General features: G+C 40.5%; 2 protein-coding genes across 2 annotated transcripts in view; one reads left to right on the top strand and one right to left on the bottom strand.

Moving 5' to 3' along the window:
• Ryr3 (ryanodine receptor 3) overlaps positions 1–9266 on the top strand; it is a 364780-nt gene extending 355514 nt beyond the window's left edge. Inside the window, exons 95-104 of the mRNA XM_026390365.2 lie at positions 392–434; positions 1081–1208; positions 1558–1618; positions 1934–2080; positions 3509–3643; positions 5329–5485; positions 6226–6290; positions 6661–6761; positions 8241–8292; positions 9055–9266. Coding sequence (XP_026246150.2) covers positions 392–434; positions 1081–1208; positions 1558–1618; positions 1934–2080; positions 3509–3643; positions 5329–5485; positions 6226–6290; positions 6661–6761; positions 8241–8292; positions 9055–9150 — 985 coding nt within the window. The 3' untranslated portion in view covers positions 9151–9266. The remainder of the gene's footprint in view (positions 1–391; positions 435–1080; positions 1209–1557; positions 1619–1933; positions 2081–3508; positions 3644–5328; positions 5486–6225; positions 6291–6660; positions 6762–8240; positions 8293–9054) is intronic.
• Positions 9267–10066: 800 nt separating this feature from the next.
• Positions 10067–17894, bottom strand: part of Aven (apoptosis and caspase activation inhibitor) — a 159472-nt gene continuing 151644 nt past the window's right edge. Inside the window, exons 3-6 of the mRNA XM_026391639.2 lie at positions 14717–14787; positions 13373–13468; positions 11289–11649; positions 10067–10507 (exon numbers count right to left, since the gene is read on the bottom strand). Coding sequence (XP_026247424.1) covers positions 10392–10507; positions 11289–11649; positions 13373–13468; positions 14717–14787 — 644 coding nt within the window. The 3' untranslated portion in view covers positions 10067–10391. The remainder of the gene's footprint in view (positions 10508–11288; positions 11650–13372; positions 13469–14716; positions 14788–17894) is intronic.

Genomic DNA, 17894 nt, shown 5'->3' with positions numbered 1-17894 from the left:
GGGAACAGTAGTGGTGGTACAGGAGACATTCTGGGGCTCAGAGGGAACCAGGGATGCATGGGTGGGCAGCCAGGAGCCTGGGAGAAACAGGGCCAGGTGTGCGTGCTGGGAAAGTTTTTAGAAAATTCCTTCTGGCTAGTCATCAAGATGCCTGGTTCTTAATCACAATTGTGAGATTGGAGAGCAGCTTTCCAAGCGCTTCAGAAGTCAATACAAAGTAGTGGAATCATAAATCAGGAGATCTATGATGACTCTAACTTCAATCACCTTGGATTCTTCAGTGAGCAGGACGGAAATAAAAAAGATCACAGGCCCAGACACTCAGACTGGTGAGTTTCTTGATGTACCTGCCTTGATGTTAAGAATCTGCCTTTTTCATTTTATTTTTCAGATCTTTTCCTAATAACTACTGGGACAAGTTTGTGAAGAGAAAGGTATGCCTTTTCAATGGGGACAAAGTCCATGATGATTATAAAGAAATGTAGTATGTTAAGTTCTCCATATATACACACATGAATAAACGTAGTGTTAGTTTTAAGATGGCATCTCAAGAATAAGTCACAGGATGGATTGTGTATGCACGTCTGTAGGTGTTTGGCTTCTCATACTTATCTGCTTTAAATAGTTCCCTTCCCCCCTCCAAATTAAGACTTTTCTCTCCCCTTTAAAAAAAAGGCCAGATGCAATGGCACACATCTGTAGTCCCAGTGGCTTGGGAGGCTGAAATAGGAGGATCTTAATTTGAGGTCAACCTCAGCAATTTAGCAAGGCCCCCAAGCAACTTAGTGAGATCCTATCTCAAAATTTTAAAAGTAATTCAAAGGGCTGGGGTAAAGTACCCCTGGGCTAAATCCCCAGTACAAAAAAAAAAAAAATTCCAGTGTAAAAAGCAGTTTTTCTTAAGGACCATTATCACTTCCTTTTTCTCAGGGCTTACCCCATCCCCATTGCATTTTGAGTCATGTCTTAAATCCACACCTTGGAAGAACTCAAAATGTAGCAAAGCTCAGAAGATGGGGAGCTAGAGAAAACATGGAGGGTGCCCTGCAGCCCCAGCTCACCTAGCTTTCTCTGCTTTAGGTGATCAACAAGTATGGAGATCTCTACGGGGCAGAGCGCATCGCTGAACTCCTGGGTTTGGACAAAAATGCCCTTGACTTTAGCCCAGTGGAAGAGACCAAAGCAGAGGCAGCTTCTCTGGTATCCTGGTAAAGAGCTTAGGCTCTATTGACCCATTTTGGATTTTAACACCTTTGTGTTTGCATTCCTCTCCAGTGTGCTGGAGGGAAAACTGCAACCATTCTTTGCTCTCCCAGGCTCTGACCTAAGTTCTAATGTACTGGGAGAGCACTGCTTTAAAAAAATGAGACAAAGCAGTTTTTATGCCCAATAGAGCTGCAAGAGAAAGACTAATTAAGATTTCAGGATATATGACTCAACCATTCTGTCTCTAGGGAACCCATATTACTTGATAAAGTTCAGAGCTGTATTTAGGTTATTAAACACTTAACTAAATCTTGACATTCTTACGTTATGAAATTATTTGCTCCTCTTTAGGCTGAGTTCCATCGACATGAAGTACCATATCTGGAAACTGGGGGTTGTTTTTACTGACAATGTAAGTATCACACCTGGAAAAACAAGATTCTTTGCCCCAGGTTCAGAGATGTCATTGGATACCTCAAGGGAAAAGCTATAATCCATCCTTCCCAGAAAGGGTCAGGAGCTGACAGCCTCAGAGGTGCCAGGGGACTCTTCTTCCTTGTGAAACAGTGAGGCAGCTGGGGCTTCCCTGGCAGTCATTGGGCTTATAGTACTATAGCACTGTGATCCCCTCTATCCTCACTGTCATTTCAAATGAGGGATTGTGGGGGGAGACAGGTTAATGAGCACACCAAACAGTACAAATGCTAATTTTCTTTCATTTCCATAGTCCTTTCTCTACCTTGCCTGGTACACCACCATGTCAGTCCTGGGTCACTACAACAACTTCTTCTTTGCTGCTCATCTATTAGATATTGCAATGGGCTTCAAGACCTTGAGGACTATTCTGTCATCTGTAACCCACAATGGCAAACAGGTATTGGGTTTATACTGATTTGGAACAGAATGGATAGGAAAAAAAAACAAGTAGTACACAGTATGTGACAGGAAGAAATGTGTGATAGCACATAACGCACTTTTGTTGGCCAAATAACTTGAACTACCTTTACAAAATGCGAGAGACACAAGACCTTGATTTAGGAGACTCTACACTTAAAGCAAGGTAATGGATGGAAATATCAGAATTGGTGTTGAAAGGATTTTTTAGGCTTTGATATATTTGCGGGGAGGGTTCTATCTATATATGCCTTCTTGCTACTTTTGATATGCCTGTATATTTGTTCTTAATTAAGGACACATCTCTCTACGTATATATAGTATGCATATGTATATATGGTTCATCTGGGAATTGAACAGACTGAAAATAGCCATATTAAAGTCATGCAAGGGCTTCTTGTCTACAGATTCAAATTGTTTAACACTTAAGAACAATTAATTATGCATGAGACATACCTTCTCACATCTGTAAACTCTGGTATAGTAGAGGAAGGAAATTAAAATCACCATGCTTGTGCCAAGTCACAGGTACTGTGACAGTCTCACAACTATCTTATAAGGTAGAGCTTATGGTCACTTTACCAATAAGAGAATTAAGGCTCAGAGGCTATATTTTACCCAAGACCACATAGCCATGACTAAGTGGCTTAGAGCAAAGTCCCTTTGCTTTTCTATGGTAGGAAGTCCAAGTTCTTTTTTTCTAAACCAACTACTTTCTGTGAGGTCTGCAGTACAGAGTTCGACTCTTCACCCCTCAAGAGGCTGCTGCACACATCTGTTTTGGTTTTTATATTGGTGTTCATGCCCATTCCCTTTAACGTAACTCCTTGAAGGCAAAGATTTGATCTTGTTCATCCTCCTATCTCCACCTCAGTCTTAGGCCCTGGTAGAGGCCCCTAATCCGCATCCATGTGGCTGAACCCTTATTTCCTAGGGATGCCATAACAGAATTACAGATCAACGACAGAACTTTTTGTCTCCAGGTTCTGGAGGCTGGAAGTCTAATATCAAGAAGCTAACAGGGTTGGTTTCCCCTCAGGCCTCGTTCCTTAGCTTGTGGACAGCTGCCTCCTGGCTGCAATTTCACACTTGTCCCTGTGTGTGCACGTGTCTGTACCCCCTCTCGGCCTCTTTGTAACTAAATAACCTCTTCAAAGGCTCCATCTCCAAATTCAGTTGTATCCCCAGGTATGGACAGTTAGGGGGAAGAGAACTCAACCTTAACACCTCATTACTGTTCTCCCACTAAGCCTCTTCCCTGGGGTCGGTTGTTCCTTTCATGCACACAGCATGGCCCCTCCACCTCTCTTCTCCCTGCTGCCTCACGCTTCCTCTGAGCTAGAGTCTCCCATGAAGCTCTGGAGGCAGAGCGCCCCGGCATTCTCCTCATCTGTCTTCTCCTCTCCAGTTGGTTCTGACTGTTGGTCTCCTGGCTGTGGTGGTTTACCTCTACACCGTGGTGGCTTTTAACTTCTTCCGCAAATTCTACAACAAAAGTGAAGATGACGATGAGCCTGATATGAAGTGTGATGACATGATGACGGTAAGAGCCTGCGCCGTGCAGTCACATGGGGGCCTGAAGAACTGAGCGCTGTGGAGGAGGAGGGACTAGAAAGGGATGCCCTGTCCAAAAAGGACAAGTGTCCTGGGAAGAGAGGAGGGAAACAACTTTCATTCCCCGGGGAATAAGTGTCTTGGAAAGAAAAACTCACCACAGTGGGGCCACTGTTCATCTCCAAAGTAAAGATGAGACAGCCTTGAGACTGGACATGCACCTAAATTGCATGGAAGTCAAGCTTGGATTCTGGTGCTTGAGAATGAGGAGCAAAGTCCCCCCAAAACGCATCTGATTCATTCCAACCAGTGGAGTTCTTTCAGAACAGCCACCTAAACGCTGAAGAACATGACACCAGCAGGAACAAATGGGGGTCCTGAAAGGCCAGGCCCTGGTGGGAGGAACAGCTTATGGTGACCCACCATCACATACACCATAACCTGATTTCAACAAAAGGACAGGTGGTAGTGAACTACCCTGGTCTGTGTGCATTTCTCTATAAAATCAATAACTTTTTTTTGGCTAAAAACTCTCCTTATGCCCTGAGACAATTGCCCTCATGAGATGGCAATACTAGGCACCAGAGCACAGGAGTGGTACCCAATTTTCAGCTGCCCTTACCCTGTGAGTTTAACCCACCCATTCAGGAGGAAAGATGGTGGTGAGCCAGTGCCCAAAGGCCTACACTTGATCAAACATGCAGAAGCAGCAAGTCTTACATGTTGAGCATCCCTTATCCAAAAGGCAGGGGACCAGAACTGATTTTTTTTTTGGGGGGGGGGCACCAGGGATTGAAGTTGGGACCACTTGCCCACTGAGTTACATTCCCAAACCTGTTTATTTTATTTAGCGACTAGGTCTCACTGAATTGCTTAGCACCTCGCTTTTGCTGAGGCTAGCTTTGAACTCGTGATCATCCCAGCTGCTGGGATTACAGGCATGCACCATCAGGCCAGGCCAGAACAGATTTGTTTGTGAAATATTTTGTATACCTAATGAGACATGACCTATCTTGAGGATAGGACCCAAGTCTAAACAGGAAATGCATTTGTGTTTCATATAAACCTATACACAGTCTGAGGATGATTTTGTACCACACTTGCTGTGCCTACATTTTGTCATGTCAGTACTCAAACTTTTATTTTGGAGCATTCTGGATGTCTGATTAGGGATATTCAACTTGTATCTAAGATTCTGCAGAAATCCTTACCAAGTGTATCAGGAGAAGCAGAAGGAAGCTTTTCTCAAGAGTTTACAGCAAACCTGAACACCAGGATGGCACTCTTATTCATTGACCGAAAACTATCATCTGGCATATGCCATACTTACAAGATATATTTAAGCCCTTATAAGTACCTTTAATTAATTCTGTTGTATCAAGTAGTTCAAAACTGTTTAACCAAAAAAAGCTGGGAATATAGCTCAGTGGTAGAGTCCTTGCCCAGTATGCACAAGGCTTTGAGTTCAATCTCCAGCAGTGCATTTAAATGTAATATCAATTTTTCTATCGTTGTAGATAATAAACTGATCAGATGGTATAGGAGACAGCAGCCAGGGACACTGCTATCACTGCAGAGTCCCTGGCTCTTGGTCAGGGCTGCCACTCTGATCTAATCACACTCACGCAGGAAACTAAAGCTTTTACTTTAATCACCACCATTTTTCTTCCCTAGTGCTACCTTTTCCACATGTATGTGGGAGTGAGAGCAGGGGGCGGCATTGGTGATGAAATTGAAGACCCTGCTGGTGATCCTTATGAAATGTACCGCATTGTCTTTGACATTACCTTTTTCTTCTTCGTCATTGTCATCTTGCTGGCCATCATTCAAGGTATGTTGCCTATTGTATTAAGTATGAACAAAATTTTAAGGAATCGAGTTTTTTTTTTTTTGCATCTATGACCTAATTGTTTTATAAAAAAGTTTGTGAATTCATTCACCGGTTAATTTAGTAAATATTTATGGAGCATTTACTCTTTTGAGGCCTTGATTACATAAAGTCAAATTTCACTCAGTCACTGTTACAAGAAACTTGAAAATCCAGAGCAGACTCCCTACTCTGAATTATAGCCTCATCACTACTTCTGCCTGGAGATCTGTGACTAGTCTTGCCTGGGTCTTTGTCCTCTTGAGATGGGGAAGGAACAGAGAGGAGCTGTGGGAATGTGAAGGGTTTTTAATAATCTTTTTTTGGGGGGGGATAAGAAGTAGTAATATTTGTCAATAGCTTGTCAGGAATTGGAAAACATTAATTTAGTTTGAGTCATCCTGTGCAATATGCAGGTGTTAAGGGCCCAGAAGCAAAGACCCTGGTACACATCCAGGTACGAGGGGCAGTAGAGGTGGAAAAGCCCATCCCAAAGACTGAAACAAATGGCCAAGCACAACAGGAAAAGGAGGGGGTGGTGGAGAGGAGAGTTTCGAGGAGCAAGGAGATAACAGCATCAGCAAGAAATGGTCAGCAGGGAGGCAGCACTTTGATAAATGGACTCTGCCACTCCCTCTTATGGCTCCCCTCCCAGGAGATCACTATGCAGATTAAGATGCTAGGTCTTTGTTTTAAAATTCCAGGTCTTATTATTGATGCTTTTGGAGAACTCAGAGACCAGCAGGAACAAGTACGAGAAGATATGGAGGTAATGCTCTAACTATTCATTCCAACCCTATTTTTATATTCCCATAGCATTTTTTTTTTAAAGGTCTGGCTATTAGTTAGGGTCAGCCCTGGGCAAAACCATAAATGGTTTTATATGCTTGTCTGGTGCCTGCTCTGTGCCCATCTACCACACCTCTGGGCATTTCTCCCCTGTGTACCTTCCCTCAGCCTGCCACACTGCTGCTTCCTCCACTGTCCCATGGTTGGGTGAGCAGCATCCTCAGCTAACCAGGCGCTAGGCAGATAGCACTGTGCAGTAAATGACTAATAACCAAAAGCACTAAAGAGAACAGCATTATTCAACAGACCAGCCTTCTTCCTATAACTGCCTTTTCTGTTACTTTTCACAGACTAAATGTTTCATCTGTGGCATTGGCAATGACTACTTTGACACAACTCCTCATGGTTTTGAGACACACACATTACAAGAGCACAACTTAGCCAACTACTTGTGAGTATTAATTAATCAAAGTGAATTCTACTGTCATATAACTAATTAAAACAAATAAATTATTTAAAAAATACAAAAGTGAGGGGAAAGGGAATCATTAGGCTAAAAAAGAATGCCCAGGTTTCTCTGAAACTATTTGTCCATATGTGCTGCATTGCTGTAGGCTGTCCCTGTTATACCACAGGCATTCCCAAGCTGTGACAAGACCCCCACCAATTTCTTTTTCCAGTGGAGTTTCCACACTTTTCAATCCTGAAGAATGTCCATTTTTATTTCCAGCTCTTGTCCAATGAGTGAGCAGCATCCTCAGCTAAACAGGAGCTAGGCAGGGAACTTCCTAGGCTCCCTGTCTGTACTGTTTCCCTTTACATTCTCCTATGTACCCCTTACTGAAAGGCCTTCCTCCTCAAAGAGGCCAGCGATCTGTAGCCAATTTTTGGGCCTCATCATCCCATTAATACAACTCTATGAGAGTGGCATAATTCTGGGTGGCTATGTTTTCACACTGTCGTGTCTGTACAGCAACATCTGGGCAACCCATAGAAACAGTAAATGAATACATGGATTTCTTAGGCAAAGGATTTGCTCAAGAACAAGTTATTTCAGCCTACCATGTAATTATGTGATCTGATAAGTGACTTTATAACTGATCATTTTCAAGGACCTTGTCTGTCCTACCTTTTATTGTTTAGAAAGTCCTAATCTTTCTGTAGGAAGGAACAGGTCCAGCCTTTGGGAAAGTTAGACTGGAATTTCTATTTGTTCCTGTACATTCTCAGTACTTACATCTCAGTGGAGGTGATCAAGATACATGCCTAACAGGAAATGAGCACTGGCCTCAAGCTCGCATAGCGGGAGTACAGAAGCATGTCGGTGCTGTTCCAGGTGGGGCCTCCCTGCTGAGACTTTTGTGGGATAGATTCCAATTACTTATGTTTGATCTTCCCACCTAAAATGATGTTTTTTCAATTTAATAAGTGTGCTAGGGGAGCAATGATGATGAAGACACTGGCCCTGCCTTCTTTAGGGAAGGCGAAACTAACGTATCTAGAGCCATCCCTCTAAGTACAGCACCACCCTCAGAAGGATATTCTTTCTTCCTTGCCATCAGCCTTTTCCTGAAGGGCACAAGGTTAGTTCCTTTGGAAATTGTCTCTGAACTTGCGTAATGTGAGCTGAGAGTTCAGCCCTCAGGATACTCATGTGTCAGAGACGGACACAAATCTTCCACATGGATCATAGGTAGAACAAGTAAAACCACACTGGGATTTCCGAGTTGTCCAGTATAAAAAACAAAACTAGATTTCTGGAAGCATGAACGCACCTTAAGGGAATCAAATACTTTCAGCCTTTTTCCTGCCTGACACCCTATGATTTCAGGTCTACATTTTCATTAGATAAATCAGCTGGTTAAAATTTTATGGTAAGAGAACTTTGGTTAAGACACCTTTTTCTCATCATGTCTTTTTTTTCCTTCAGGTTCTTTCTGATGTATTTGATTAACAAAGATGAAACAGAGCACACGGGTCAGGTGAGAAATAAAATGTCCTTAAGAACCCTACCTGTGTTAGATCTTCCCTGAGTTTTAAGAGTCAATATCCAAAAAATGACCCCACTATTCTCTTGCATTTTTTCCATGCCCTATCTGACTTAAGGAAGCCCAAATTCTACGGGGACCCTACCTATTTCCAGAGTCCTCCTGCTGCACACTGACATTTCCTAAACCATTGCTCCTACTGCTTCAGAGCAGAATAACTGGGGGTGGGGAGAACTTTAGAGGAAATGACAATGAGAAATGGAGTCAGAGAACGACCTTGTGTGGGGGTGACAGTGGGAATGTGGAGGTATGTGTGAAAGAGGACAAGTGAGGATACTTTCTGTGACTATGAGAAAAACAGAATAAGGGATGAAAACGGTTAGTCAATATCGAAACATCACTGGATTTGTAGGAAAACTACAGCTCCCTCAGTGAAGGAAGACATGGTCGGTACATAGACCTGTGCTCTCAGGCATCTGCCTAAGCCAGCACAGAATGCACCCCAACAAGTGCATTCACTCTTCCCTCCACTTACAAATGACATGGGACCAGCCTCTCTTGCAAAATCTTTTTTGGGGGAAGGGGCAGAGGATGCATTTTCCTCCTCCCTGCCAGCACTGTGGGCTGGGGTAGAGCAAGAAGAAAGTGCCCTTTTGGCTTTAGGTGTATCTGCAGAAGTCTTCCTAAAGGGAGCAAGAACTGGGTTTTTACTTACGGTGGTGTGAAAAGAAATACCCTTTGTTCACATTATTTCAGGAATCTTATGTATGGAAGATGTACCAAGAAAGGTGTTGGGATTTCTTCCCTGCTGGCGACTGTTTTCGGAAGCAATATGAAGATCAGCTCGGATAAATCTGAGTGAAAGAAGTGATTCTGGATGGTCAACCTCTGGGGAAACGAAATCCTTTCATAGTTCTGCAACATGTTTGTGACATTTTCCACATGCTTCCTTTATGAGAAAGTATTTAAAAATCTGACATTTGGAAATTGATTTGTGCCTAATGGACAGACATCGTGATAACCTGTCAAGATGTTAATAACAAGGGATGGTGAGGAATCCAATATGTTCAAGTTTTCTTAGTTCTAAAGCAACTAGTGTGGGGGATGGCAGTACCGCAGAAAAGGTCAGAAGTATCAATTCTTGAACACCTGAATATCATGTGACAGTATCCCACTATGACTCATGGTCTGAACTACACAAAATTACATTAACTGCAGTCCAATTTTTCCCATGGTATGTGCTAGTGACGATATCCAGAATCAGCCTGAAAAGCTTTAAGCAGTTAATGAAATAGAAAACAAACCAACACTTTGTCGACACTGAAATATCGATTAAGTGCCTTAAAAACCTCTTTAGATATAGCTATGCAAGTTTTTTATGTTTGTGTTCCAGAAGGACAGTTCCATTAAATAGTTGTGCTGATCTTTTTACTTTATGAAACTGCACTTGAAGGTTATTCATAATTTTTTTTTTCAGTAACAGCTTGTCACCTGCTGTTATTAGAAGAAAAGTACTGTACTGAGAAAATTCAGAAAAATCTCAATCTTATGCCAAAATTGAGTAATGCTTTATGGTCCCTTGTAAGTAGTGGAGCTGCTAATGTTTAGGTGAATCTCCAATAAAATGAAGTGCCCATTGCAATAAAGTAATACATACCAATCCATGGTTTGGCCTCTCGTACCACTTCTGAATGATTCTATAACCATGCTGAGACTGCTGAGGAAAGGGACATAAGACAACAGCAACTTCACATAACAAAAAAAAAAATCCATGGACCAGAGGGTGTTTATTTTGGCCGAATGCATGCCTTTTTGATTGCATGTAAGTGGGCAGCACCTGCTATGCTGTAAACAGAGGAAGGAGGCTATAAAATTCTCTGCCCCTAAGGAAATCTATTAGATTACTAAGCCAGAATGCAACTAGCCTCTGATATGTATTATTTCCAATGCTGCCAAATAAAGAGGTAGGCATCAACTGCTGTAAGCATTCAGGAACGCATGGGGTATACTAGACAACTGAAGGACAGCCTTGTGCCCACCCTGAAGTAGAAGGCAACCAAAATTGCTTCAGGCACTTTTTCCCCCCTTTCTCTTTAGGAAATCATGCTGTCCAGCCAGTCTTCCAGTTCTTCCTCGGTCACATTTTTTGATGTACTTGGTTGCTCAGATTCCACGTTCTTTTCTTCAGTCACAGATGGTTTTGCAGGAACTAGGGAAATAAAAGCAGTATTAATAACCTTACATTAGTCCCAGCATTGACAGCTAAAGCTTCCCCAGGGTTTGTTCCAGGATATAATTCAGCTCTAATTATTACTTGCCTTATAACAAGGGGAAACATTCTCATTATTTGTTATTCCCAAAGATGATACAATAATTTCCAAACAAATTAATAAATGGGGGAAGAGATTTGCTTTTATCTTTATTCTGAAGTTAATAGTAAAAAGTGAAATCTTTTTTAGACCAATAGCTCTGTCTTTCCATGGTTACAACAATCGTGAAAAATCATTAATGGCTCTCAAATGCAGTATATGGAGGTGGCCTTCACCACATAAGATGGGATACCATCTCAAAGTGTGCACAAATTACTAAGTATTCTTCATTAAAAAGATGAAAATAGCAAGAAAGTATAAAGAAAGTTGGTTTACAAGCCTGTTCAGACAGTCGATTAAAAGGTCTGCTGCTGAAAAGCTGAGCGCTACAAGTATCTTAATGCCTTTCCATAGCACAGGTTCAATTTGCAGCCCTGGGGTTAGTGCTGCAGTCAGGCAGGCGGCAGCTTTAGAAACTCAGTGTATCGAGTAAGAGGAAGGTTGTCAGAAAGGTCAGCTCAGGGGGAAGCAGAGACGTGAGCACAGGAATAGATGTCAGGGACAACGCTGGATCAATGTCAGACACTGAGAGGGCTGTGTACGGATGTGATGCGGGTGGGGCTGTTCTCACAAAAACACCAGAATCAAGAGAAAGGATGGGGAATAAAATATAAAACATACCTTCTTCCTCTTGGGCCATCTGCCCATCTCTCTCAGATTTCATGTCCTCAGATGTCTGGTCTGGTAAGATGTTATCTCTTTCTTTTACAGGTGATTCTAAATTAAGCAACAGATCTAGTTCTTCTTCCAAATGGTCTGCTGCTGACTGTGGTGGGGAAGTGGGTTTCTGAGAACTCCCTGAAGGATCTGGTAGTGGGCTGTCTTTGGCCAGGGACCCAGGGCAGCCAGCAGTGGAAGATCTCAGCTCAGAGAGGGGCCCCCTTCCTCCAAGCCCCAATGGCCCCTTTAACTGCATGCCTAGTCCCTTGCTGTCATCACTTCTCTTTGGTTTCACCTGAGGAAGCTCTAAAGGAACTGTGGCCTGAAAGAGAAACAGAATAACTGAGTTAAAAAGGCCCATGTCTTTTAATCACTAGCCTGAAAGCTAGCAGTGCCATTAATCTATTTGAATTTATACTTAGATCTCTAATGTGACATAAGTATCTGTAAAAGTCAATGAGAAATAATTACCATGAACAGATCTGCTTTGCTATGTAAATGCATTAACATAAAGGTACAGAACAAATTCCCCAAGGAGGAAAGAATGACTCTGGGCAACACTAAGTAAAAAATGTCAGGCATGAAAGAAAACGTGATTTCACTGTATTTGTAGGAAATTCAAAATAGGCAAAACTAAATATTAAAAGCCAGGACAGTGGTAATCTTTTGAGCAGAGACTTGAAGAGGAAGTAGATGGTGATTTCCATGGGGTAGGACATTCTGATTCTTGATCTGAATACTGATTTCATAGTTCTATGTGTACAATTTTCTGTATGTTACACTTAAATGAAAGTTAAACACTTTCCTCATGATTGCAAGGTTACAGTCTAAGGATGAGAATCCCTCTCTAGAGGGAAGGCTGTGGAGCAAGTGGGCCTCACAGTGGATAAGTTCAGAAAGGTTCAGCCCCTATCAGGGGCAACAACCCCTTGTTTTCACTTCAAAGCATTGTTGACAGATCCAGTTTGCTAATAACTCCTTGGGGCAAGGAAGGACATAGATAAATACAGATATTTACAATATGGCACCATAAACATAAACTGGGCTAAATGTCTAGCCCTGTCAGTTATACAGAGCAAAGCTGGGATTCTGATCCTAGATTTGACCTGGAATAGGTACCTGGCTTTTTTTCCTTGTTTGTTTTTAATTTCCCAGGTGAATCTACTATGCACGCAGTATTAGAACTTAACTGCATGGGTGAAATAAGGGGTGGTTCTTCCTTGACTGTTCTCTCTCCATTTCCAATATAACCCCCAAGTCCTGTTCATGTCACCTTAGAAATACCTCTTGATGAACTCTTCTTTGCCATCTGTACCATGATTGAGTCCAGGCTACAGTTTTTCTCACCTGTCCCATGTGACAGCTTTCTACTGTGCCTCCCTCTCACTCTGCCCTCATGTAAGTGTACACACTCACCCATGAAGACACATGCTCCAATCCCGCAGCCTGCTCTCCATTCTATAGCTTGAATGTTCACTGTTGTCATGACCATTTTTGTGAATGCAGACCTGATTGGACCACTGTCCTTTAAATTCCGGCTCAAATATTAGGTCTCAGCTTATCTGTGGCTTCTTTAGAAAAGCCATTCCTAACCACACCACAGTCCAGGTCCATTAGTACAATCTCTCATAGCACACTGTCCTTCGTAGGACTTACTATAATTCATTTGATTATTTGGTACCCCTCTTTCCAACAGATTAAGCTCTAGGGAGGCAGGAACTATATGTCTGCTCACCAGCATTCCTAGTGCCCATCGCAGAAAATGACACAAATATTTTGAATAAAATAACAGCCAGATTTTATATTTTATATTCTTTCACTCAATTCCATTACACTTGATCCTTTAAAATGGTGCAAATATAAAATGTGAAAGAGGGATTTAAATTCTTTTGTTCTCTAAACTTCATAAGAAAATCTTAACACAAAACTCTGTATGAAAGGAAAAACTGAATCTGAGATATCCTGAAAAGGGCCATTTCTCCTCTGGTTCTTCCCCTGCCCTGATAGAATCCATAGCAGTTCACAGATACCTTCAGGGTTTTTACCTGGATCAACTCAGCAGCAACGTTGAGTCGGAGTGAGAGCGGCAGTTCTTGAAGGGCTCGAACGAGTGACTCACTGTCCACATAAAGTGCCGAATTCTACACATGTATATGTGTATGTATATATTTTTTAAAAGAAAGAAAATATCAGGGAATGAGTAAGTATAACTTTTTGGAAATAAAAGATCAAAGAAAGTCACTAATTTACTAGAACTACTTTTGACTGGGAGTAAGATCGTAAGTCACACTAGAGGGATCACAATCCTTGTCTCCACATTAACTATCTTCTTGGGTCACAGCTCACCCTATCGGAACAGCAGCAGAGCAGTGTTCCACTCGCTTCAAGATGCATAGTAACCTGCAAACCATGAAGCTTTTTGCAATTACTGTCAAGTTGGAGAAAAAACATAAGCATTTAATGAACTCTAACTGGACATTTTCCCTCAATTCACACTGCTGGCCCTAGGCAGGAGAGGGAACGGCTGACTAGGCAGGGAGATGGGATTGTGGGTAGTACAGTCTGCTTCTCTTAAACCGAAAAGTGGAAAGGGGAGAACCCAGAAACACCCTCTCTCCATCCAGCAACATTCCATGTGGAACCATCACTCAGGGCTTTCTTTGGCTACTGTAGTCACTCAGAAATAAAGTAATATCAATGCACCAGCCTCTCAAACTTAACAATATTTGGGAAACATTCCAGATGACCTCTTGGTGTCCTAGCCACCAAAGAGAAACAAAACTTAAAGGTGATACCAATGACCTGTGAAACAGGAAAATACCACTCACCACCTAAATCTGCCACTGTCTGTCACAGGGACAGCTAGGATCATGCCCTGACTTCAAGTGGACAGAAACCCATCTCCGCACTCCAGTGCTCAAATGCCTCACACATCAATGGGTTTATAATGACCAGACACAGAGACACTACTGGTAGACTCAAGCAGTGCCCTGCCACTCCAGACCCACATTAGCCACCAGTCCTCACATTAATAGTACATGGAGATGGACAGAAATGACCTGACTTTTCAAGGTCATTTTCACTTTTCTGAAATTGTCCCAAGAGGGCTACTAGCTCTTGGTAAGCAACCTTGGCAGCACCAAATGGGATCTTTTGCTAAGTCTGTGAGTAATTCACACAGATAGCCAGTGAAAAGGTGAGCTCAAGCTTGAAGGACCTGTATAATTTTAGTCCCCTGAAATATTCCTGAACAGGTGAGGGAAGTAAGAATCAGTTACACATGAATGACAACTTCTCTCCCCATGATGATCCCTTCAACAATAACAGAAAAGGTGCTAGCATTCAGTCTTAACAAAAACCATTCTAAGTTCAAAACCAACTTATCCCACCTGCTTTGGACATGAAGCTTCACCATCCCATTCTTTCTCCTCAGCAAACCGGAACTGTGTAAAGGAGTCCCCTAGGAATAGAAAAAAAAAATTAATGAAAATAAAAATATACAAAGGATATCACCCAGTTTCTCTAATTCCTTTTTGAAATAAATGTGCCATTTCTGAAGAGCTACCATTCCCAAATTTAGCAATACCATCCTGCAAGGTCCTGGCTCCTACACCTTGACACAGACATCCCTGCATGGTGGGCATTCAAAAGTACTGTTAGAATTTACGTTGTTTCATTCAGTTCTCTGCAAGCCACCATCCACATGCTTCCCAAGGGACAATTAAATAGTTTAGGACTGCAGGAACTGCCAGCTGTCCATATTTAACATAGTTTCATTTCATCTGCTTGATGTATGCAAGGAAAGTGATTTGGGGAGGGGCAAGGCAGAAAAGAGAAGAATGGGACTGAAGGAAAGCAGTTCTAGACCAATTCACAGCATAACAGAAAAATTCTCTTCAAGAAGAACTTACTTACACTATCATTCCTAATATCACCTGGGCAAATGTCAAATGCAAAATAAAATTCAAAGGACGTGTATTAGATCATGATGTAAATCATGGTGCACTGCTCCGAGCTCTTGGAATAAGAGAATCTGAACATGTAAGATCAACATAAACAAGCATCGAAGATGATCCTGTGTGACAAGCTCTGTCACAAGGCTTACTTTATAAACAAGTACATGTCTGATAATTTGTATTAAGAATAGTTTATATATAAAGAATTCTTCCTCTGCCTAGCTCTCACAATTCTCCATTTCATTAACCCAGAGTTATCATGTATTTCTTCAGACTTCTGTTCCCAAGTCAGGATCGTTTCATATTTCATACATACTTCAAACTCAAAACCCCATCTTTCCTTTTCTTATCCCTTATGTGCTTCTACCCATTCATCTCCTATTTCTATTTCAAGACTCAAGTACAGGCTCACTCACACCCTCTGATTCCTCCCAGGTGATGTAACCACAGAATGTGTTCCTTTCTTTTAAAGTAACAGGGTGGGGGTGGAGGAGAATAATATCTCAGAGATGGATGAAGGTAAAATTAGAACGTACCTCCAACTCCACAGTGTTCAAGATGCATGGATCACATCATTAACATGATAAGACAAATACAAGGACAAAAGACTAAGAAAAAACATGTAAAATCACTACTTTTAGTCATTGGTAAATCAATTTAATCCCTCAAAAATTGTAATAAAAGGCTCTGAATAACTATTACTAAGGTCCTGTGTATGTATGTGAACACACACGTGCATTTATGTATTCTGATTGTGTGAGCACACTTACTATAAAAATGTCCGTGCAACATTAATTTGTTTAAAGTGACCTTAATAAGACCACAAAAACCTCAAATTCTAAAATTTAGCAGTCATAAGCCATATTCACTGGTGATAGTAAGTAAAACATAAATTAGTCAAAAGTAAAAATAACCAAAACCATTTAGAAATTTTAAAATTCTCTTCCAGGACTTTTTATTAGGACAAATAAAACTATAGAATTAAAATATAGAAAAATAAATTAATAAAAGTCTACCAATAAGATGTGAGTAAAACTGTCCTCAGCTAAAGAGGTGAAGTCTCAATTACTTCATTACTGATAAGGAATGCACAAAAAGAAAGGAGTCAATTGTTTTACCATGTTAGGAAAAAAAAGAAAAAGAAGCAATAATTTTCTTAAAATTGAATAAGCAAACACACCAGTCTTCCAGTCTTCTTATCTAACTAACTAAAAGTCAGGGGGACTAAGCTTAAAGATATAAACTAATACCATTGTTGTCTGTTTTTGAAAGAACAGTCAGTACGATTAAAGGAGAGAGAGAGTGAAGATGTTATCACTAAAAAAAAGTGGATAAAATATGATAACTTGAATAAACTCAAGTACCCTGGAAAACTCAAAGGAATCGATGAAAAAGGATTTAGAAAGGTGGCCCAGTTCCAAAATATACATTAAAAAATAAAACAGTTCTCGCAAATAAAATCCAGATGAAAAGCCAACTGGAAGAAAATATTTCATTCATGATAGCAATAATATACACAAAATCTTTAGGAATGAACCAGGAATAAACATTTACTGAAAGAAACTATTTCTAAAATTTTTACCAAGAGAGATGAAAAACTCAACAGTATAAAGATTACAAGTTTACTTAATTTAACTTAAAATTCAACGTTGAATTCAAATCCCAAAAGGATTTTTTTCAACATCCAAATTGCTCAAATTCATCTTAAAAATATATAAAACTGGGCTGGGGCTGTAGTTTAGCAGTAGAGCGCTTGCCTTGCATGGGTGAGGTAGTAGGGTCTATCCTCAGCATCACATAAAAATAAATACATAAATAAAGATATTGTATCCATCTACAATTATATATATATATACATATATATATACACACACACATGCACACACACAAATATGTATATTTGTATGTGTGTCTATATATACATGTGTGTATATAACTGATAGGCTTTTTCAAATAAAGGGGGGGGTGAAGAAATTGTTTTATTATATAATGTATTCCAAAGCCTCAATGAATAAAATAGCAACTGATGAAAAAAAGTGATGAGTGAAAGAAGAAAATCTAGAAATAGATCCATGTATGCAGATATCTATATATCAGAGGAGCAGCCTATGATATCTGTAGAGAAATAAATTATTTAATAGTGTTAAAGCACCTGGCTAGCCATGTAGTAAATTAGGCTAGAGCCCTATGTCATGTTCTACATGGATTAAATATTTAGACATTAAAAAAAATAACACTATTACATGAAAGTAGGCCTGAATTTACTATCTTGAAGTGGTGGGAGTATAAATTAAATACTACAAAAATACATAAAAATGAAAATATTTTACCATAATAATTTTAAAATATATATATAGTATATATTACAGATAGAACACGAGCTTCTGCAAACCAATCAAAATAAAGCAAAATAAAGCCTTTTCAGAGGAAAATGACACTATCAACAGCCCAATATTATGTCTACAATTTTTCCACACACTATTCAAAACTGACTAAAAACCATCATGCATACCACCAGGAGATGAGACTAAAATAACCTAATGCTAAGAGAAAGAAAGGATGAAAGGAAAAAAGAAGAGACAATAGAAAAATATCCACATAGATTAAGATA

Source organism: Urocitellus parryii, chromosome 6 (genome assembly GCF_045843805.1).
Source record: "Urocitellus parryii isolate mUroPar1 chromosome 6, mUroPar1.hap1, whole genome shotgun sequence".
Lineage (NCBI taxonomy): Eukaryota > Metazoa > Chordata > Mammalia > Rodentia > Sciuridae > Urocitellus > Urocitellus parryii.
This window is presented reverse-complemented; position numbering and strand designations above follow the sequence as displayed.